We start from the raw sequence: 24,159 nt of genomic DNA on the forward strand, positions 1-24,159 counted from the left end.
GGTGCCCACAGACTTCTACGGTCAGCATGTAGGGTGGCACAGACAACGGAACAAGGCCTGTGTGCCACATGTCGAAAATCGGTGGGCCCTCGGCCTCGACGTGGAGTCTCGTCAAGGAGGAACTTGAGCCTGCTGCCACATGCCTCCGCCGCGTACCCTTGCGACGGCTACCCTGGCTGCAAGCTTGTGTGGAACCTGGGCTCGATCCAGGCTGCTGCTGCCGCCGCCGCCGCCGCCGCCGCCGTTTGTCCTTCCACCTCGGCATACCCACGCCAGGTGCCCAGGTTTTCCATACGTGAAGCATTGTGCTTGGGAGAACTGGCATTGTGAGGGGGAGTGCCCACCACCACAGTGACTGCAGGTACTGCCCTTTGCCGCCAACTTGTTGATCACTGCTTCAGCCAATGGTGAGCTGGCTGCACGTGCAATCGCGCCAGCGTCCTTGACTGCAGCTTGCATCGCCAGCACTGCCTTCACGGCGTCATCCAGCGAGGGGTAGGCTAGCTCCAGGAGTTGCGTCTGCATGGCAGAGTTGTTTATGCCGTACATGAAACGATCTCTGAGTAGTAAGTCCAGCTGGTCCCCAAAGGTGCAGGCACTCGTGAATCCTTGTAGCTCAATAGCAAACTGCCCGAGAATCTCCCCTTCCCGGCGGTTCTGGTTGTTGAAGCGGAACCGCTCCATTAGTGTGGACGGTGCCGGGTTGAAATGCGAGCACAGTATGATGAGCAGCTCACTCAATGTCTTAACATGTGGTGTGGGCGGCTTGAGGAGGTCGAGCAGGAGACTGAAGACATGGGTCCTGCAGCTGGCCAGGAAAATGTCCAGATGTTTGGCCGCAGGCGTGTCGTTTGCCAGGAAGAACACGTGAACATCATATTATATGAATGTTTGTGCTTATTGCACCATTTACCCTTACAACTCAACTGCCACTTCCTCCTTAGTGTCTGGTCCAAAGGAAGTGTCCCCGATGTATGCCTAAACATGGGCTGTCGTTTCCTGCTTTGTCTGCTCCTTTTGCACGAGAGATACATTGTAACCATATCCATATTTATGCTCAGTCAGTCTCAATGACTTGACCGGAGCCATCATTTTCCCAACGAGAGCCACCAATGTCGGATTACAGTTGTCCCACTTGTTGGCATTTATAGTTGGAGAACTTGCAGCTTTCCATCCTGACGTTCATCTCATTAGCTAAGACAAAAAAAAATTGTCCGTATTTCTGCCATTAAAAGTCAGCACTGCAGTTTATACTATCAGCACTGCGAAGCAGACCCATAGAAACAACTTATATGTGTGGTAAGGGAATGGCTTCAGATTTTGACTCGCATCGTGTTACTTTTCAGTGACTTCCAGGTGCCTGTGGTGTTATAGTTAAGCCAGGTTTCCTGTAGCATTCAGCAGCAAGCGATCCGTTGCTGACACCTTGGTGTCAGTAACTAAGAGCCTCATTAAAGAGGTAAAAGCCAACCCGGCAGCCACTTGGTGCAATAATGCACGTCCCAGTTGGCGCCCTGTGGCTATGCCTTACGTACACGGGGTGTCCGAGCACCTAAAAAGTTTGGCAAACAAGTGCTATGTAGGTGTTGTTCTCAGCACCACTAAAGCTTCAAGAATGTGCAGGTTGGTAAACAACGCTGAGTGGCACAGTATGTGCACTAAAGAGCATGTCACCCACTTTGTTACCTGTAATGTGGGGTAGTATACAAGATTCCACTTCCCTGGGGAAAGTGCTATATTGGACAAATAGGCAGGTGCCTGAATGACCGGCTTAGGGAGCACCGGAGCGCTGTAAGCACTCTAGGAGGCCCTGGCCACTTGGCTTACCACTGCTGCAGATGGACTCATAAATACTCCCCATGTTTTCATAACATGCAAGTGCTTAGGAGGTTCACCGGGCAGTTAGATAGGGGAATATTCGAGGCATTTTGCATTTCAAAAGCTGCTGGTGAATGCGTAAGCTCTCTATCACTGGCACTCACCGATAAATAAGTGTTGTACCTCAAGAAGAACCTGGTGTATGCTTTGTAACAACTTGTGGGCGCTTATCGGCTTCGTTCTGCATTTGGTTGTCTCCTGCCTGGTACATTCGTTTATCGGTCTGTCTGTGCAATTATTTGAACATACGGTGGCCTCTTTGCATGCTTTTCTGAATAAAGCTTGTCAGTTGAAGTCTAGCGCTCTGTCCTGGCCCGCCTTTTTTTTCATAGTCTTGTTCGCACTAGTAATGATGTCGCAGCAAATGCCTGTGGTGGCTGCCATGGTGACGAGATTCTTGATAACACATTCTTGACAACTATCCAGAATATCATGTACTGAGATGATTGCTCACGACTGTGCTAGCTAGTATATCATACCACTTTTGGACTGGATAATTTCGGAATGGATAATTTTGGAATGCCGACGCCACCTGTTGTTGCTGCAGAGGGCGATGATGGTATTGTTGCATTTTGTCACAGTGACAGACTTGTACAAACAGCTTCCATGCTGATTGTTATGTGCACCAATCAGAGGGCTTATGTGTTCATGGTGCCCGCCTCATTCGGTTTCCTTATCTTCTATATGTATCTTCCCCCGCCTTCAGCTCCAGTGCAGGGCGTGAGTGGTTTTTAGTTTTGGCTGACCTCCTAGCATCTCCCTTTCTTTTGTCTTTATTTCTTTCATGTCCTTAAATAAGCAGTTAACAGTAGCACTTTTTTCATGTCCTTTTATTGTGTAGTATGGGTTTTGCTTATTTCAATTATGCACCAACTGCATCCACTAGAGGTTCTCTTATATATATTTCAGTATATGTAGTTGTGGAGCTTCTAATTTGTTATAAACTTTTTGTTTGGGTGTTGATACTAAAGCTTGGTCTAGCACTTTCAACAAGTTAGAGGGGCACTAGAGAGCAACAGTAAAATCAATTTAGACTGGCGAAGGCGATTTTACAAAATGTCATTTTGTTCATTTGACAGGAAAAAAATTGGCTAATTACTACTGGAGTAAATGAGGGCCAAATTTTCTTTAATGAATTTTGCCTTTTAAAACTCGGCAATGGTACACTGCTGTGATGTAAAGATTGTTGGAGTATTTTTTTCTATATTGGCTGTTTTAGAGCAGGAAAAGTTCTTGGAACTTGCTAGCTTTTTTTTGATTATTGATAGAGTTAGGCAATTGACTAGACCTGAGTAGATGTAGCTAAAATCACAGATGTTACAGCAATGCTTTTCGATGTGGAAATCAACCTAAAATAATGGTGGTGCACAATTTGTCTTTCATTGTTGCATTTCTTCTGCTGTACAAAGCCTCCACTTACTGTGGTATAGAGAGGCCACGTTGCTATTGTATCAGTGCACTTCTCTAATTCAACTGAAAGGGATGCTAAGGAGAAAACACTAAATCAGTTTAGGCTCGTATAGTATGTTTTCAAAACTATATTTACATATTGAAATTGTGGTAGGACATTGATTGGTTAAGTAGAAAACTAAGACCAAACTTCCATTTTCAATATTGTGAGCTGAAACCCCAGTACTGGTGCATCAGTCTGATGTCACGGAGTTCAAATTGTCTTTCCATATTTAAGCTATTGTGCCACTGTGAAAATTCTCAAAACTGGCAAACTTTATTCTTTGACTCCTTCAGAATTACAATGTACTTCATCTTCACTGAAAAAAGGAATCAGCTAGACGTGATGAAAGGTGGTCGACGTCCGTGGCATCACAGAGCGCCAGTGCAGCAACTTAAAGGGGGTGACGCCACCCGTCTTTCGTTCTCGCATCTGTTCTCGCTTATCAAGCATCCTCATGGTCATATAGTAGAAGTTGCTTATTCAGTGCACTGTAGAAGGGTTTAATTCACTAATATGCAACTCGTGCTCTTAGCATTCCTTTAACCTTCCTGTTTAGTTTATTGTACTTTTAATCACCAGCACTTCAATGAGCTGTTTATGCACAGGTTCCGAATGATGTGCCAGCTTCACTGGCACTGTGCTGTGCATCTGATGAACCAGAGCCCATTGGCAACCGCCCACAGTTGCACAGTGGTGACAAGCAAGACGAAGACCGTCGTCATGGCGAACTGATTGCGCAGGCAATGTCTGGTGAGTGAATGGTGGTGAGCAGGGTTGTCACTCTTTGGCTCATTACTTTCGTCAGCCTAATTTATGTTCACTGCGGGATGAAAACATCTCTCAGTGATCTTCAATTCTGTCTTTAATCAACTAGTTCCATCCTCTGCCTGCAAATTTTCTAATTTTATTACACCACCTAATTCTCAGCCGTCCTTAACTGCGTTTCACTTCTCTTGGGACCCAATCTTGGGCTTTATATGCCACTGGTTATCTCATCTATGCGTTACATGATCTGCCTTAATTTGATTTCTTCCTGCTAATCTCAACTAAAGTATAGGCTACCACTGTCTGATTTCTAAGCCACACCACTGTCTTCCTGTCTTTTAGCACTGCACCTAACATATTTCGTTCCATTGTTCGTTGTGCTGTCTTTGCCTTCTTCCCGTGTTCGGCTACTTTACGCCAAGGCTAATGAGGCTAGCAGCATGATAATGAGGCTAATGAGGCTAGCAGCAATGATAACATAGAGTGAGCTTGGCATGTTGATATTAAGTATATGCTGTTTTCATTTTGTTAATGCTGTCCTCACTTTTTTGTTCGGGCTACGTTCGAGGTTACTTTTTTTTTGTTTTTTTTTTCTGGCTTTGGACATTCGGCATCGGCTTAGAATTGGAGCTGGCCTAGATTCAAGTAAATACGGTATATTGAAGCATTCATAAAAAATCTTGGTATTATACCATTTAATCAGTGAACAAATAATATGGTGTATTGCAGCATTGTTCAATCAGTGTATAAAATTGTTGATTTGTTCTACAGCTACTTAAGCTTGATGAAAACGTGTGCTACATCTAGTTGGTGCATGAAAACCTGACAGTAGTCATTCAAAATGCATATAAAATATAACTTCAAATTTCAGAGTGTCTCTGTGTTTTGTGCACAACCCTAATTATGAATACACTCAGAGTACACTTGGTGCTCTATTCACGAAGACTTCAGTATGTGTTGGAATGATTTTCCTTGCAGAATTTAATTGCCCTATTTACCATATTCTATTCATGAGCACCTTAGTCTGTGTCAGAAATTTGATTGTGCCATCAAATTTCCATCAATGTCAAGGTTTATTTTCATGACGTATCTATGGAAAAAGTTTATACTTCAAATGTAGCTGATTATTATGAGAAATAATGTTACATGTGGTGTAGTTATATCCTATACCTTCGCTGTGTCTGAATTCCTTTCTCTATGCTGCAAGCCATCACACATACAGCCTTCGTTTCATTCTCAAGCCCAAAACTGCCCAGTGGGTATGCGAAGGAAAGAGGCTAACACAGTTGAAGGAATTGTTAAAAGGCAGCCGGTGTAAGGCGATAAGGCGATGATGTTCCAATGTCTCCACAGCAGAGAGTGCATGTGTGTTTTGCTGTTAAGTGTGGTAGAGAGCAGAGGAGGTCTCACAATCAGCCGTGATTTTCCCGCACTCTTGAGCGGAGAAGCCTCAAAGCATTTTTGCAGAGTCATGGTCACCCAAGTAGAGGAGTACAACTTGTAAGTTCAAGGCAATCAGAGCTGTATTGCAGAGCGGTACAAAGCAATGTAAATTTTTGTATATACTGTATGGTCAACGTTAGGAGTGCATGAACATTCGACACTTTAATTAAATTAGCAAACAAATTTTGCCCCTTTTGATTTCGTCTTTCAAGCAAATAGTGACTATTTGTAAATACCAATATTTTTGTAGTAGATTTGAATACTTCGTATCACCAACTGTATCTTAAATTTCACACTGATAGGAATGTGTGTGAGTATTCGAAATTTTTGAATCACAAATCAATGTTCTCATATTCGATTTGGTTCTCAAATGAAATAGTCAATTTTTGTTCAAGTCCTCGAGTCTAATAGTCACTCTTTGCAAATACGAATATTTCTTGAGACCTTTTCAAAGACTGTGTCAAAGAGTGTACACGATCGAACATGAAATTGAAGCGAAAATTCAAATTTTTTTCATCCCATTGACGTAGGGTATAATGAGTTAAAGCATGTTTCGTCACTTAGCCAGATTTCTCTGGCCACAGGAACACCCGCTAAAAGCTATGTGGCATGGCATTCGTCAGTTGGTATTGTTCAGTACTACTATCTATATAGTAGCAGCACCAGTGACCTCTCATTGGATGCGCATTATATCCGAATACATTTCATTGGAGTGTACTTTGTAGAATAGTCTGCCGCAACAATTTAAACTAGAGAAAAAAAAGTTTTTTTTTTTTTTTTTTGTTGCCACCTTTCCTTGCGCTAGCGGGAGGAAACAACCTGATCAAGAATGAAACACAAGTGTACAAGAGTGTACAGGTTGCCGTTGCCGCAGACGACACGCATGCTGGTGCCGACGGTACACAGATATTATTTTGTCCCACGAGGTTACCTGTCTTAAAGTGAAGTTGTGAACAACCGGCTTAGTTGTTTGTAATGTTTCCAATAAGCTTTTAAAAAAAGCACGTTTTTAATGTGCGGCATTATGACAGAAAGTTTATATTGTTGTGAATACCAAGATGTTAAAATTGTTTGATATTACTGGCGGGGAAGCTGTACATTATTATTAATAAACTATTCCAAAAGTAGTTGATGTAATTCTATTTTATTCTGGCTCTATTTAATGCATATTTGATTCGGTCTCAAACACTGCTATGCACACACTCCTACGTACCGGCGGCCACAGTAGGCTTAAAACACGAGAAGTTACATAATAGAGTGCACTGTATGTCACCCGGGGTGCCAGGCTTTCCAGCTAAACCACTATCATTCGCACACACCAATCAGTCTCGAATACAGCGAAAAAAAATCAGAAGACACCTAAGCAGTTCTTATGAGTTGTGAATGAGAAAGCTATAATCTCAAATTGAATGCCGCGGAGCAGTGCTTTGAGTTCTGCGCTGCGAGTAATGTACCCTAGCACTACGTGCTGCCCAAACCAGCAAGCAGCAGCGGCGGTGGCAGCGGCGGCCACCGCCGCCTGTGTTGCTGCTGCAGCAGCTATGCCAAGTGGGGGTTCCTGAGAGCAAGGGTACCATTCCACTGCTACAGAATGACATGACGCCGGCTTTCTTGCTCAATGGGCCATTTGACATTTTCGCATCAATATGTAAGCTGTTTATTTGCTCAAGTCAAACCCATGTCTTTGGCAGAGCCACATTTCTATACGCTGAATTTTCCAAAATAATGCGGTATCAATATTGTTAACGCTTCATGGGTGCTTTTAATAAACACTTCGTAATCTGCAATGCAGTGATGGGAACTTGCTCACATTGTAAATATGCTAGGATTTGAAGGTCTGTGGTGAAAACAGCAATTCATTATTAGTAAACTATTCAAAAATTACTTCTATTTCTTGTGAATCTGGCACTATTCGATTTGGTCTGAAAATTCTTATATGTAAGCTTCTATGGAACGTTAGTTCCTATGTTCAGAAATGTGCCTTAACTTGAACCCCATGCTTGACTTGGTTAAGGTAAACTCGACATGAACATGCCGTAGGAAATACAGTGATTATCTTGAGCACTTTCACACCAGGTATTATCTTGACCAAGCTAAACATGGGCTTCAAGTTATGATGCGTTTCTGAATAAGGGAGTAAGGCGGGCCAGGAGAATATCCAACTTGAGCTAAGTACTGCCAGGCTGAGTAAACACTACTTTCCGACACCACTCTTGTGTGCAGTCACGCACTCGCACTGTCACTTGTCACATGGCTCTTCGTACTGCCTCTTCAGTTCTCCCATCTTCCCAATGGTCTTTGTATAGTGAACTACACTTCAATTCTGTTGAACCTGTTGTGATGACTCACAAAGAAGATACTACAAATTAGTTTAGTCTTGTGAGGTATTCTTTCCATACTCTAGTTGCATTCATTTTGTACAGAAATGTTGAATATGTCAGCTGAAAACATAAGGATGATGAACTTCCTGCTTTGAATTATCTGTCCCAACGGCAACACCAACCAAGTATGAGGCCACAAGTTTCATTATATATACGTTGTTACGCTACCTTCACTGAAGGCCTTTAGATGCCATTTAAAATACTACTACTTCTGAAAACACAAAGACAATAATTCTTCCTGCAACTTGCTCAGTGTGGTGTAGTGCTTGTGTGTGTGCTTGTGTGTGTAATCCTCTTGCATGTGACAGGTTTCATACGCTTCCTTGAAAACCCTAGAATTTGGAGAAAGAGATCCAGTGGCCCTAAAGACTCCTTGAAAATAAGTATGCTCCTCGAATTTCTTGAAAGGTTGACGTACGTTTGAACATTCAATGTGACGAACTCCGCATAGCGGCTATATGCCATGGACACTGTCTGTCAGGAAACAATCTTGGGTATTTCGTTTGACGAGTGTCGGCAAACGATTGCATTGCAGTGTGTCCACAGCCACCAGCAAAAAGGTTCTATAAATTGCTGTTACCATCGTTGAGCTAGACAAAGCTAGGTCAAGCGACCAAGCCATGCCACCATTTTGTTGTTTTTCTGGTTGGTTCATACGGCAGTCGTCATGGCTCTATTTTCAAGCCCTAAGCTCTAGAAATGCCTGGCAGAATATAAGTTTCAGCCATTTGGTTTTAACGTGACAAGTATCTTAATTTGGTTGATATTAGACACTGCTAACCATCATGCCGGAAGGTGATTGACATCATTGCAATAGGAAAGTCAAATTAGAAAAGCGACCTGGAGATCTTAAAGCATGTGTCCAACTTACCTGCAAGAAATTGCATCTAAGAAAAAAAGTTTTCGCTATTTTGAGTGTATGTACTATATGAATAGAGTTTGTTTCTCCCTCCTTGAATTTTGGCCTTTGGCATCCTTGAAATCTTTGAATTCTCCTTCATGGATGGAAGTGTTGCACTTATTATGCCAGCCTGCACCAAACCATCGAGCTGTTTCAATCTGCGCCAAAACATTAATTTTAAATCAAGTTGCCAAATTCAGCAGGATGTGCTTGTTCAGGGGCAACCACATAGCCCATTGATATGTATTGGCTAGCGCTTAGCCCTGCTGTCCAAGCCTGAGCAGTCTGTTTCAGCGTTGGTGTCTTTGGAATGTGATTGTGTTTGGTGGCATAATTGTGAATAGGCTACAATAAAATGAAAACCGTTTTGTGCCATGCAATGCATTACGAATGTTTTAAAGCAATAGCATTAAGGGTCCCGTGTTGCAGAAAATCCGGTGTCAGTGTAGGTGTCGGTGCCAGCACCCACGGCCAAGAAAATCATCCCAAACCACGACTCCCAAACACGCAGGCCATCCGTGTGGCACATAGACATTACTGAATTGAATTTGTCAATGTAAAATGCATCAGAAAATTTGTAAAGTACGACTTACACACAATCTACAGACATGATAGCGTTGGATTGTAATGTGAATACACGAGAAAACATAATTCCGTTACGTGGAACTCGAACACAAAGCCTTTTTTCAGCTGCCATTTGAGGTCTGTCTTAATAGGAGTGGTACGACGCCTTGGTTCCTTTCAACACTATAAAAAAAACATAACGGGAAAGCTCGCCTTCCTGTATAGCATTCGCTGCAAGCATTTCCAGGCAAACATTAGTGTTACATAAGCTGCAGTTGCCGGGAAATGCGAGAAGCTGTGAGAGATCTTTGAGTGCTATTGCGTTCCATTTTAAAGGCGAAGCTTAAGCATCCTCCAATATTTTATAAAAGTGTTACGCATTTTTGTACATGCAGACCAGCTAAAGATGATTTGAACTGGTGCTCATTTCATGGGGCAGTCTGGAAGGAAAGCCACGCTGAAATAATAAGGTCATACACTTTGCTTAGCGTGTAGCTTATCAGTTTTGCTATATGTTTTAACACTCTATATTACGCCCTATTGGTACTTAGATTTAGATGCATGTTAAAGAACCCCGGGAGGTCGAAATTTCCGCAGTCCTCCACTATGGTATGCCTCATAATCAGAAAGTTGTTTTGGCATGTAAAGCCCCATAACTTAATTTTAATTTTAACATCTGCATAAATTATTGGGCGAACGCCGTCCATGGGACGTTCTAAATCTATTTTGCACGTGGATCACGCCCGCTTACCGGGATGATAGTGCAGCGTGCCGACAAATGACATGCTTGCTTTCATGAAATTTCTTGGTCACAAATATCCAGTGGCAACCGCAATCGTCACTAAAATTTTCATTTAGGCTAGAATGCTTTCTGCCTGGCCACAGCACACAAAATCAGGCTCTTGCCGCCACAGAACGTAAGCCAAGGATGTAATGTTTCATAGTTAGTCAACCTTAGTGGCCAAACTGGTGGCCGTAATTAAACTGTCGGTGAAACCGCAAACCTCTGAAATTGCGTTCAGTGCAACAATGCTCATGACGTGACTTCTGAAGATCGAGCCCAAAAATGTTAATAAACCATTGTTCGGTACACGAAATATTGGTTGCGTTTTACACTGACTTTATGGAGCCTGTGGTAGAACTGTGAATAAGCCCGCATAATCGAGCTTAGTCATAATATTGGTTGAAGATGCAGACCGCAAAGCTAGTGAAAATTTTTTATCCCTTTGTTCTCTTCAAAAATATCTTATAGCTTTTCTGGGGCAAACGATGTGAAATACTGGCAAATATTCAGTGACCAGTACATCATGTTGCACTTATTCTGCGCTGTATGCTATTTTGACTGAATCGCTTAGAATTTAAAAAATACCAGAGGGCACTATGTGAACCATGTTCACTGTACCTTGATGGGCACAAGTTGTTCATGGTGGCCACTGTGAATATTTCTCGTTCATTGTGCACGAATACGTGTAATTCGCTGAAATTATAAATTTACCTAATCGATGAGATGTCACTGAAAAAGCTGTGAATGACATTGATAAATGACCGATAACAGCATTTAAAAAAACCTAGGATTGGGGGAGACCTTTTTTAACAAGAAAGAAAGTGTGTGAAATAAAAAAACGGAAAAAAAGCCACTGTGACCGTGACAATGCTTCTGTGCACCAAGGATTGCATCAATCTTTACGCAAACCTAGTCAAACAGTGGCACTGGAAACGAGTGGCCATGCCTTTTTGTCGCCACGTGAGCACTTTTTGTGTCGCATCGTTGGTCCCTATCACAGGCAAAGTAGTGTGATCTTGTAACGGTTCGCTTTCCAAACCGTTACAAGACCGTGACCCAGGTTAGCACATACGTAATGTAGACAATGCACTGATGATGTTTTGTCTGAGGCCACTTATATTACTGGTGCGAGGATGCATTGTCACGTGGATTTAAAAAAAGAAAAATTTGCAGGTCTTCTCTACTTTTTTTTTGTCAGAAAAGAAAGACCACACAAGACCTAGGTTGCTATAGACGTTGTTATCTGTCATTTCTTGACGTATTGCATACCTTTTTTGCATTGACACCTTATTGAACAAGTAAGGTAATAAATGTTACTTCATGAAAATTAAGTATTAGTTGCTTGTTCACAATAAATAAAAAAAAAAAGCACTCAACTAGCATAACGTAAGCCTATGAATGGGAAGCCCTCAATTACTTTTTTTCTTGGGCACATTAAATTGGTACATCTGGCATGTAATCTTATAGTGGTTGAGAGAAACCTTTATGGGTTTCCTTGTAGCTTGATGCTACACTCATGTGGATGACAATTTTTCTCCGTCATGAATTCCGCTCGCCTTGCAGACTTCCGCAGAACTGATCTGGTGTAACCTAATAGTGTTCTGCAAAGTCAAATAAGGAACATCTTTTCTTTGTACTCCTTTATTTCACTCATATTGACCTTCACCAAGCTGCTCCAAAACAAGCAATTCATGCTCCAAATCTGCTTAAAAAAAAAAAAAAAAAAATTTGCTGCTCCTAGAGCTGCTTCCAAGCTTCTTTGGCTGCTTCCATCCCTGTCCTTGTATTTGCATCAAATGTTCTGTACAAATTCTGAATTGGGAGTGTTTCAGTGTTTGTAGCTCATACTCTTTAAGCCTTTTGTCACAGAAAGTTCCCAAGTGCATTGTTATGCAGTGTGTTTTATTTCTCGCTTCATTTCAATGGAAAAAGCTTGGAATTCACTTCTATTGTTATGTACCCTTTTTACCTTGTTAGTTTTTGTTTAAGAAAAATACACATAAAGAAAGGTGAAAAGACACAGAAATTGTGATCCACATCTCAACCACTTAATGCACTTTCATCTCCACATTTCATTCTTTCCATGACTGTGGCCAACACTCATGGGCTCTGGCTGCCTTTTGGATTGCTGGTCACAGGTGCTAGGCTTGCTGGTAAGTACTTACTCACTCAGGTCGCATGAGTTAACTATGGCAGCCTAAATGCTGCTGCGAGACTCTTCTGCTATACAGTCGAACCCACTTAGTATAAGGATATCGGTTTTAACAATATATCGGTTGTAACAATGAGAAGCTGCTGTACCGTCGACTTTTGTATTTATTTATTTATTTATTTATTTATTTATTTATTTATTTATTCAACATACTGACAGGCTCCAAATAGGAGTATGGTGGGAGGGGGGCATGTACACAAAATGAAGGACCCAAAAAGAAAGCAGCTCATGCATCATAATACAATGGGTAACAGTTTCACAGGATGCAGAGAAGTAATGACAAGTATAAAGCTACAAATATAAGGCCAGACAAATATTGAACAGTATATGCAATCTCTGAAGGAACATTGAAATCGCGGCTAAAAGGGTGACTAACGAAGTACAAGGCAGTGAATAAAACAGCTAAGAAAACCAGAGGAGTACTTGCTCTTTGAAGATTGCAGAGTCATGAATGGCAACGATGCGATCAGGAATATCATTCCAGTAGCTTATGGCACGAAGAAGCACCAATGAATTAAAAGCCGTGGTTCGGCCAAATATGCGCCTAAAGCTGTGGCTACATATTACAAAGACGACGGGTGTTTCCGTGGTATTTTCCATGGTGAAATAACTCCCTCACTACCATGCCCCAATGTCACATTATCGGTTACAGTCTGGCTGCTGGGTGTCCGTACCGAAAGGTAGTGAAATGTGAATTCCTTAAAAAGAAAAAAAAAAAAAAGAAAATGAAAAATTCAAGCCGCTGAAGGATAGCCCTGACAGCCGCCGCATGCTCATTTTCCAGCCTTCTCCGCATGCATCTCACCCGTTGCCTTTCCGCCCCTCCGAACATGAATGGGCTGTGCCCATAGCTCTACGCCGTGCCACCCTCTGAAATAGGAATGGACTGCGCCAACTGCGCTACTCCCAGATTGCTTGCTGGTCCCTTATTCAGTGCACTTATGCAACCAGCTTAATCATCTGTATTCGTCTTTGTCAGTTACATTAAAATCGTTCCTGGCCACGTGGTTTCCCAGCCTCTTGACTCGCCACCGAAACTGAAGTTGGCTGATCTGGAAGATAATCGGCTGAAAGATGGCTGAAGATGGAAGATAATTGGCAATGCACAACATTGCCGGTGAAAAGAAAGCGCACGGCTATGGATTTGGAAACTAAGTGCTTCTAACTGATGAGGTGATTGTCGCGTATGTGCTTGCATCAGATAGCGACGGTGATGGTGATGATCATCATTTATTATTCCCTTAAAGGCCCCTGCTTGGGGTATTGCATAAGGGGGGAGGGGGAGGTTAGTACATTTACAGAATACACAAAAATTGCGGTGGACGTGAAACTGCCGCAGGCGTCACGAGTACGTAATCTTCTTGGGTGAAGCTGACTGGTCGCCTTCACGCAAAAAGATCACATTCTCGTGACGCCTGCGGCAGAAAAGACGTTCCACGTCCGCCGCCACGGTCTGTGAGTGGTGGCGCTGGCTAACACTCCCAGGGTTCTACTAGTAAACATAAATACCCAAGAAAGTGGATGGGGAAACTCCAACGCGGTAGCTCAATTGGTAGAGAATCGCGTACGAAATGCGAAGGTTGTGGGTTCGGTCCCCACCTGTGGCAAGTTGTTTTTTTTTTCATCCACTTTCATTTCCATTAATTCATCGTTTCTTTATTTCATTTATTAAGCACAAGCGATTTCCCCTATGTTGTCCTTGGTGTCAGTATTTGTTGGCTTCTTATAATATGACTAATAAAAATATTGGGCCCCTCAGTTAATCCCCTTCCTTCTCGTTTACGAAAATTGGTCAGTAATACAAAGTGGGAAAATGTGAGAAGTCATTGAATGATGGCAGCAATATGCGGTAGGGCAGGCTGCATCAACGTTGTCTTCACAGGAGCCCTAGCAGATGATTCAGTCGCTCCGGTGCTAAGTTTTGCGAGGAAGCTTCCGCTGCACCACGTGGAGCACCTGGATGCCTTGGAGAAGGTTGTCGGCAAGCTTCGCGTAAAGCATTCAAGGCTGACGGACATAGGGTTTTCTCGTGCAAGCAAGTGAGAAGTACATGGCGAGATGCAAGTGAGAAGTACATGGCGAGATGCTTGTGGCAATCTCGCCTCTGCGTTTATTCGGGATTTCTCTAGCTGACAGGCTGCCGTGGCAGTCTTCTCGCATTTTTTAAAAGGTGCCTTTCGGGGCCACCAGAGCGATCACTTGCCACTTGGTGATCCCTCTTTGCAGTTGTTATACCAGTGCCATTCTTTAACGCCGATAGCCACGGCTTGTTACACACGATCGGAGCACCCAGGAAGCAGTTAAACGAGTGAGAACAATCACCAGCGAGGCGGAGGAATGTGGTGGGGAGAGGGGCACTGGCCTCTCTGCCATTATAGTTTTCTCACAACAGCTCTGCCATTCCCCTATTTTGATTTGTTTCATGCAACCCGGTTATAACAGTTGAATTTTGGGGCACATTAATATTGTTATAAGTGGGTTCAACTGTAATAGTAAACCTCCTGCTTCGCTTAATCACGCTCAGAGTTAAATTTGTCATAGTGCTGTGAAGGCAATGTTTTGTTTTGCACACTATGTTTTAATGTCTGATGTAAACAACAGATTCTTGCAAATATTGAAATGAAATATGTTCTGGTGTTTTACGTGGCAAAACCACGATTTTATCATGAGGCACGCAATAGTGGAAGGCTGCGGATTAATTTTGACCATCAGGAGGCCTTTAAGTTGACCCCAATACACAGGACACAGGCGCTTTTGCATTTCTCCCCTGTTGAAGCGCGACTGCCATGGCCGGCATTCGATCCTGTGACCTCGTTCTTGGCACCTAACACCATAATCGCTAAGCCACAGTAGTGGGTAAGCTTGTAAATAAAGATTGTATATGCCGGGTGTCTCGGGAAAGATCTTGAAATATTTTTTAAAAATATCCTGTGGCAGAATAAAGCACAATTATATTCTCTGAGATGGTCTACACAAAGAGGCGGACATTACTTGCAGAAAGATTGAAATGTATAATCAACTAATTAACAAAAACACACTAAGTTCATAAATAATTACCTTTTGGCACACATTGCAGTTTAGAAATCGCACGTCCAGTGGCACATATTGCATGCCTAAATCAAAAAAATTAGATCAAGTACTCCATTGAATTTAATGCTCTGTTCTAATCACAGGTCGATGCAATTTCAAAATACCTGTGAGCCGATGTGATAGGTTCAGGTTTTATGCAGGAATTTCTTCTATTTTTTTAATGCAGAACAGAGGTTCGCTTAGTTTACTACTATGTTTTGTGAGCATACAAAGGGCATATATGCAAGCCCATATGCTGGTACTTTCTTTTGGCACGCATGTACACTTCGGATATATCATCATCATCATCATCATCACCCTGGCTACGCCCACTGCAGGGCAAAGGCCTCTCCCATACTTCTCCAACTACCCCGTCATGCGCTAATTGTGGCCATGTTGTCCCTGCAAACTTATTAAACTCATCTGTCCACCTAACTTTCTGCCTCCCCCTGCTACGCTTCCATTCTATTGGAATCCAGTCCGTAACACTTAACTCATTCTCTCCTCATTCCATGCCCTGCCCATGGACATTTCATTTTCTTGATTTCAACTAAGATGTCATTAACTCGCAATTGTTCCCTCACCCAATCAGCTCTCTTCTTATCCCTTAACATTAGACCCCTCATTCTTCTTTCCATAGCCCGTTGCGTCTTCCTCAATTTAAGTAGAACCCTTTTCGCAAGCCTCCAGGTTTCTGCCCCGTACGTGAGTACTGGTAAGACACAGCTGTTCTACACTTTTCTCTTGAGGGATAATGGCAACCGGCTGTTCATGATCTGAGAATGCCTGCCAAACGCACCCGAACCCATTCTTATTCTTCTTATTATTTCAGTCTAATGATCCGTATCCGCAGATCCTGGATATGTATTTATATATACACTCACACACACCCAGTTGAACCCACTTATAACAATATTCAAGAGGAAAATTTCATTGTTATAACCTATAATTGTTATAACCGTGTTGCGTGAAAAAAAAAAAATGAAAATGGCAGATGGCATAGCTGTTTCGAGAAAATAATAATGGTGGGAGGCCAGTTCTCCCCTCCACCACCTTCTTGCATCCGGCTTCTGATTGTGTTGACTCATTTGACTGTTTAACTCTGGTTCCTGCTTGCTCCGATTGCATGTTTTTAACAAGCCACGGCTGTCGGCGTTCAAGAGAGCTACTGCTATAACAGCAAAGAGGGGTCACGGGCGGCGAGTGACATGGCAAGTAAAAGGCACCTTTTAAAAGATGCGGAAAGGTTGCCGAGGCAGCATTTCAGCTTGAGAAATCCAGAAGAAACGCTGCGACGTGATCGCCACAAGCATCTTGCCATGTACTTCTCACTAACTTGCACGAGAAAACCGCAAGTCTGTCAGTCTTGCTTGCTTCACGCGGAGGTTGCCGACATCTTTCTCCAAGGCATCCACGTAGTGAAGCGGAAAGTCCCTCGCGAAAACAAGCCCACGAGGGACTGCATCATCTACTGGATTTCCTGCGGGGACAATGTTGAGGCAGCCTGTCCTACTGCGTCAGCACTGCTGTCATGGCCGTCACTGTCACTATCCGATACAAGTACATTCGTGACGATCGCCTCATCGATTGAAGCAATTTGTTTCCAAATCTATGGCAGTGCGCTTTCTTTTCACCGGCAAAGTCATGCATTGCCAATAATCAGCGGGTGGATCAGCCATCTTCTGTTTTTGTGGCAAGTCAAACGAGGCTGAGAAACGAAAGTGGCGAAGAACAACTTCGACGCAACGAACAAAGATAAACACGAGCGACTTAATCCATTAGCAGAATTGTGCAGACTGAGGGCCATACAATAAAGAACCAGGTGTGAGGGCCCCACCATAGAGATGGCCCAGTAAGCAATCTGGGAGCAGCTCCGGCAGCGCAGTTGGGCCAGTTCATTTGTGTTTCAGAGGGTGGTGCAGCACAGAGCTTTGGGCACAGCCCATTTGTGTTCGGAGGGGTGTAAGTGTGACGGAAGAGATGCGCACGAGACTGGCATGCATGTCTCGTGGAGAGAAGCATGTGGCGGCAGTTGCAGTGGCAGGCGATCATGCAGCGGCTCGCATTTCACTTATTCTTTTTTCTTTTCAAGGATTTCACATTCCATTACCTTTCGTCACGAAAACCCAGCAGCCAGACTTAATCATTATAACCGCTAATGCAGCATGGGGACATTGCAATAAGCGGGTTATTTCCCCATAAAAAACATACAAAAGTTGATGGTGCTGCAGGTTTTCATTGTTATAACCGATATATGGTTAAAACTGGTATTGTTATAAGGGGGTTCAACTGTGTATATAATAATATATATATCTCCACACTAAGGTGCGGACTCTCATAGCAGTAGACAACAGCAGCAACCATGCCAAGAACAGGAAGGGGAGAAAGCTTCACTTTAATATGTACAGAGTGTGCCTGGAAAGTAATGCAATTATTTTTTTTTTGGGCACTCTATTGGTCCTAGCGCACTCAGACTTGTTAGGTTAGGGGGCACTGCATAGCTCAGTCTGCTCCGAGCTCTCAGAGCGTAAGGATCACTGTCTTCGTGAATCTCCAGATAGTGCCATCATGACATGCAATGAACTCAACAGCTGAACAAAGGTATACAATGAAGTTCTGTGCTAAACTCAGCGAAAGTCCTGCCGACAGCGACCAAATGATTCAACAAGCCTAGGGAGGCTATGCTTTGTCATATTCTCAAGTTTCGAGATGGTTGAAGTCGTTTAGGGATGGCCAGGAAGACGTAGATGAGGAATTCCACTCTGGATAACCGCCAACCAGCAAATGTGACGAAAATGTGTCTCATATGCCCATGATGTTTTGAACACCAACTGCCGAATGAGTGTACATATGATAGCAGAAACTCAATATCCTGAAAATTACTGTGAACAACATCATTAGCTACAAATTGGTCATCAAACTGCTGACTTATGACCACGAGAACAGCCAAGTGATGATTGAATGTGAACTTTTGCGATGTGTGCAAATTGAACTTCATTTTTTGGACAATGCAATTACCAGTGACGAAGCAGGAGTATTTGAGTATTAACAAGTCGAAAGTGAAAACCATGCTAATTGTCGTTTTCATTGCCAAGGGTGTGGTTAACAAAGAATTCATGCCCCAAGGGCAGACAGTCAACACTGACAGCTACGTGTTTGGTGAATGTGAATGTGCTCGAGAGATTAAGAAAAGAAAGCTCAAAAGGAGATTGCCGATACCTGGCAGTTGCACCATGATGATGATCCCAGCCACACCTCTCTGCAAATTGAGGAGTTCCTGGGCAAGTACAACTTGGCAATGCTGCCCCCCCCCCCCCCCCCCCACAGTGCTGACCTGGCTCCAACGGACTTTTTCCTGTCCTGAGAAAATAAATCTGGCCTGAAAGGAGTCTGTTTTGAGACCATTGAAGCAATCCAAACCACCATGACAAATGAGGTTAATTCCCGTCGATGCCTTCCAGGATGCGTACAGTACTTTGCAGAGTTTCTGGCGAAAATGTGTAGATACCAAAGGGGACTACTACAAAGAATTTTAAACATCTGTAATGATATCTTGAATAAAAATTTTTTTACTGATATGATTGCATTACTTTCTTGACACAACCTGTGTATAGATGTCACCATAAAGAGCAGAATATTAATGTTTGCTGCTAGAGGAAAGTTTCTCCCATTGATCCCCAGTCGTCTCTCAAGTGTTGGCTGACTTTATTTTGTGCTTGCAAATTTTGCTATCCGATAATACTCAAGCAAATCTTTTGACAGCATTTCCTTTCCTTTACTATCCATTTTGTTACTCTCAAGGGTAAAAAAAAAATGACCAATTAACTGGAACGCCAGAAGACAGCAACAGTGCACATAGCTGCACTCCAAGCACCACAGGCTGCACTGAAATGGTTGTGTCGCATAACTAGCTGAATGGTTCCTTGCCATTCCTAGTGGGTGGTAAAATATACACTAGTGAAAAGTTTGCTGTGGCTTACTTCCACATCTGATGTGTTTTCACCCAGCATTTCTCCCACTGTGATGCCGTGCACTTTTCAAATGCATCAGCAGCAGCAGCTAGACAGACATGCCAGAAATCTCTAATTAGAAAACACCTGAAATGGTGAATGCAGTATACACAGGCCATAAATGTGCAACATGTTTTCAAAACAGTTCAAAGCTTCTGCTGCCGTATACCTGGTTCAGGCATTGGGCTTATTGAGCGCAATGTGAGAAACACTGTAATGTTAAATGAGGGCTGTAGAGGTACTTCAAGGAGTACTCACAAGACATTTTCAACTTTTTAATCTTTTTCTTGCATTCATTTGAAGTGCTCATCTCCAAACCCTAGGAAAATTTTCTGCAAGCCTCAGAGTGACTAAAATAATCAACCATAAAAAACTTTCTGAGAACGAGTTTCTGCAGAGGTGTGTTTAATTACGCTGTTTGGTACATTACGGAACTTGAGGAAATGGCATTAAAAACAGGACGACAACGAGAGGAGACAAACACAGCGCTGTGTTGGTCTCACTCTTGTTGTCATCCTGTTTTTAGTGCTGTTCTTTGTCTTTTTATTAAAGAACAGGCTTCTGTTTTGTTTCTCAGGAATTTTATGTGTCAGTAGGCTGGAATCAGTCATGTGGGAACAGACTGTTTAGACATTAGAGTGTATTGGCTATTTAGTGAATTACATGTGCCAGACAGTCTGCAGCATTGTTTCAGGGCACTCTAAAGTGCAATTGTATATAGCCACTGAAATGCACTAGCGAACCCTTGCTGTTGCAGACTCTACAATGCCTTCAAACTGAATCAATTCAAACCAAACCCTTGCACTTTGAGCAGGAGCTTTGCTCTTAAGTTTAAGTTCAACAGAACGCCTATTTGTCATCTGCGATTTACAGCACAAAAAAGAACAGGAGACAAGGAAAGAGTGGGAGGCGACACAGGCGCTGTCTTTCAACTGAAGGTTTATTGAAAACGTGCGGTTTAATTCTGTAAGCTCAGAAAAGACAAAATGAGTCAGTTGGATGACAAAATCAGCTGAGCCACATTGACGTGATGCAGATATGTGTTATATTAAAAATCAAGCTCCTGTTTAGTTGGAGCAATATATGGCTGGCTTACACAAGACTGCGGTGGAGTTAGCTTTTCTAGATGACTGGTAATTGCACCTCGCTTGACCATTGATTTTGTCACCCCACTTTTGCCAGTCTCATATTGTTTTTTGTGAGCTTGTATATCTAATCGACACATGTTATCAGTAAGCCTTCAGTTAGGAGACAGTGCGGTCATTCCTACTTTTTCCTTGGCTTTGTCTCTTTTGCTCTGTTACAACTCGCCTATATTCGATTCTTATGCTTGCCATGATCGACAATGCTCGAGTCCCTTGGCTGTGAAGACAGCTGCATTCTCAGTTATGGTAGAGTGTGCTGTCTGCCTAGAATGTACATGCAGTTTGCTTGTGGACACTGGTAGTAAGTCGCATCCTGTGGTGCGGGGGCCCAGTGTTGCAACACTGTTCATGAGGTGTGGCCTGCTGTGTGTTGTATTGGGCTCGACGACTTTTGCACTGTGAGCACTGCACCCTTCTGTAAAACTGCCTTACACCCTATCAGCTTTCCCAGTCATGGTCTGACTGAAGCTGGCTGCTCAGCACTCTTGTAACGAGCATATCAAGGCAAATCATGAACGTTTTATCAAAGCTGTTCGTGCAAAGTCTACTGTTTGAAGACTGCGTTTAAAAGGGCTGTTTTCTCATTAAATTTATTTGTTAGGCATCAACAGCATGCCGCACAGCAGGGAGAGAGAGCAAACTATTCATAAATTTTTGCCGGCGTATCTTTTAGTGTATGCACATAATTGCAACTTCGCCCTTGCACACAGATACATTTGACCAGCTGCATACAAACCAAGAAGAGCATATGAGTCATTCTCATTGTAAGCCTGTTTTGTGTCTAGTGGAGGCCTACGAAAGCCCTTTCCCAGTAATCTCCAGTTACCCCTGTCTTGCGCCAGCCGGCTCCATCATATTCCTATGAATTTCCCATTGGCATCACACCACCTTATTAATCCTCTGGTGCTGTCAGCTGTGTTTCCTTTCTCTTTGTACATATTCTGTTTCCCTAACAGACCATCGGTCATAGAGCATCAGCTGCTTGTATTTACTTTCTAATCAGTGCTGCAAACCTTCCTGTCTCTTAATATGATCTCTGTCATTTCCTTTTGTATCAGTCGTTGTGCGATCCATGCCACATGTGCAAGCTTAATTAAGATCCTGCAGGCAAATGCTATGGTAATGCTGCCACTTCACAAATTTTTCAACATTTTGACAGCTTTGAAATAAAAATTGAAGGCTGCAGCAGCCTACTCTTATCAGTATGACAATACTAAACTATACTTGAATGTTTCTCTTGTTGATAAAATAATTGGCTTGAAGTTAAGTGATGCCAATGTAAATACAGGTTTTTAGAATTTCACTATTATGTCCTGCCTTTAGCACACGATAGGTTGGTTGCAAAAGGGTACACAGAAAGACAGGTTTGAAGTGGTCTACAAAGAGTGATGAAAGGCTACAGCAAGCGTTTCGACAAAAATGCTAATTTCTATCAGCACAAACAAGCCCTGTTCCTTGGTGAGGGGTTTCTGTAACTCGCTCTCCCCCCAGGTGTGAGAAGATCAGTGAGTATCAAAGGAGTGTGGTGAGGGCTAGCTTGGTGGGGGAACTGCAGAGATGTTTCAAAAGAGGACATTGCTGCAGAGAGCGGTCCGGGTTGGTGCAGATGCATCTTGAGCAACGTTGGCAAGCAATGAAAGAAAGAACAAACTTCAAAGAAAACAAAAATAACATTGCATGTAATCAAGTGTTCTAAATCCAGTGAGCTTAGTTTTCCATCAAAATTGGAAATAAGCAGCAATAGACTGTTGGTAGTTGAGACTCCACACGCAGCCTCCTGTATTTTTTTTTTCAATGCTAGCCCAGCTAGTGACACAAGAACTGAGGGTCACTGAGAGGGTGCCACTTTCTAGTAATTGGTGACATTTTTCGGGGGGATTGTTAGGGTCACGTCTACTATCTGTTATTGCACATGATTGCATGCCATACAGTTAGCCGGCACGGACTGGCATGGAGCAGCAGCAGTGCCCAGCTAAAATTGCCTGTGCTCTCAAGACAACAGAGGTCAAGTTATTGGGAATGTGGTGCTACCGCAGTGGACTGCTGGCTCCCATGCATTGCAGAGTAACCAGGCAGGCGTTGAAAAATAATGGGTAGTATCGAAAAGTTTCAAGACTGGCTCTGTTTGAAGAAAATAATTCATTTATGTGCATTCAAACACTGTGACATTTGAAATAATTCCCTTGTGCAGTATTGCAGTGCTTCCAGCATTCCTTAATGGGGGCGAAATACAAAAACAGCCGTGTACTGTTCATTGGGCACATGTTAAAAACCCCAGGTGGTCAAAAGTAATAAGTCTCCCACTACTGCGTGCCTCATTATCATATCATCGTTTTGGCACATAAAACCCCAGAATTTAATTTTTTTCCAGCATTCCTGCCTCTTGGTGAATATGTGCTAGAAGTCATCCTTTTTTTTTTTTTTTTTTGGAATGAGTTGAGCATCCTACAGTGATTCAATCTTTAAGTTGTATTCTGTCAAAATGGCGACGTTTGAGCTGGGTTTTTAACATTGCGAAAAGATTGAGATAAGCAGGAGCCAGATCTGACGTGTAGGGTAGGAACCATGTTGTTTCTGACGAGAAACTTGCGTGTGCAGAGTTATTTGTGATGGTGCATTGTTGTACAGCATCGAGCCTTTTGTGCGCCGCAGATCGGGCCATGTCCCCTAAACTGCCTCCCTCAGATACGTTCAAAATTGACAGTAAAACTCTCTCTTTATAGTCGGGCCATTCGAGATGAATTCCTGGTGCACCAGTGTACTCAAAGTACCAAAGACAACAATGAGCATGCACTTTTTCCCGAGCTGTGGACATCCCTACCCTCTTTTCAGTCGCGGAGACATTGAGCTATTCCATTGCAATGACTCTTGCTATTTCTTTGTGTCATATATGTACACCTAAATTTCGTCCCTACTGATGATCTTCTACGTGAGAGGGTAATTCATCAGGCTTCACCTTCAATTATTTTGCTTTGTTACAAAGTTAAAGACGAAGCTCTAAGGTCATCATTTATACACAATTACTTAAATCAGGCACGAATTGCAGAAAGTTTCTGAGCTTGTACGGTGAAATCCTGTTCAAGCGAACCTCACATTAACAATGTTTTTCAAATTAACGAAAATTTCAAAAATCTCCTGCCAAGCGCCCATTGGTTGAATATAAAAATCTTTCACTACAACGAAGTTCAGAATACCAAATTTTCCAGAATAATGCACCGAATTTCATTGTCATCGTATTTCAATAACACTTCACAATAACGAATTTGAAACGTAAGAATCTGCTCGCAACGGCACAAACGACGACAAATGCTTCGTATGTGCCGCTACCATCATCATCAGTATGCCTGCCTATATTTCTCTATGCTTCTGCGCTTTTTTAAACGCGCACTTGCCCTATCGGAATCACCTGCACTTGCAATTGCACCTTGCCGGCCCTCGCCGTCTTTCTTCCGTCAACCAAATACCTCGGTACGTTTGTCAGAGGGCTGTTTTGCTCGCTTTAAATGTTAGACGTTCGTTGCTATGTTCGCTATGAGCTCTAGGAGTAGCACTAA

The 24,159-nt window shown here is 42.8% G+C and overlaps 1 protein-coding gene across 7 annotated transcripts in view; it reads left to right on the forward strand.

Moving 5' to 3' along the window:
* LOC142567959 (uncharacterized) overlaps nucleotides 1-24,159 on the forward strand; it is a 176,646-nt gene that overhangs the window by 93,942 nt on the left and 58,545 nt on the right. For 6 of the 7 annotated variants that reach the window (XM_075678057.1, XM_075678061.1, XM_075678062.1 and 3 more), the window contains 2 exons: nucleotides 3,937-4,081; nucleotides 12,308-12,322. In XM_075678057.1, the coding sequence (XP_075534172.1) occupies nucleotides 3,937-4,081; nucleotides 12,308-12,322 (160 nt within the window). The remainder of the gene's footprint in view (nucleotides 1-3,936; nucleotides 4,082-12,307; nucleotides 12,323-24,159) is intronic. The other variant, XM_075678060.1, reaches the window with a different exon arrangement.

Source organism: Dermacentor variabilis, unplaced genomic scaffold, assembly GCF_050947875.1.
Source record: "Dermacentor variabilis isolate Ectoservices unplaced genomic scaffold, ASM5094787v1 scaffold_15, whole genome shotgun sequence".
Classification (NCBI taxonomy): domain Eukaryota; kingdom Metazoa; phylum Arthropoda; class Arachnida; order Ixodida; family Ixodidae; genus Dermacentor; species Dermacentor variabilis.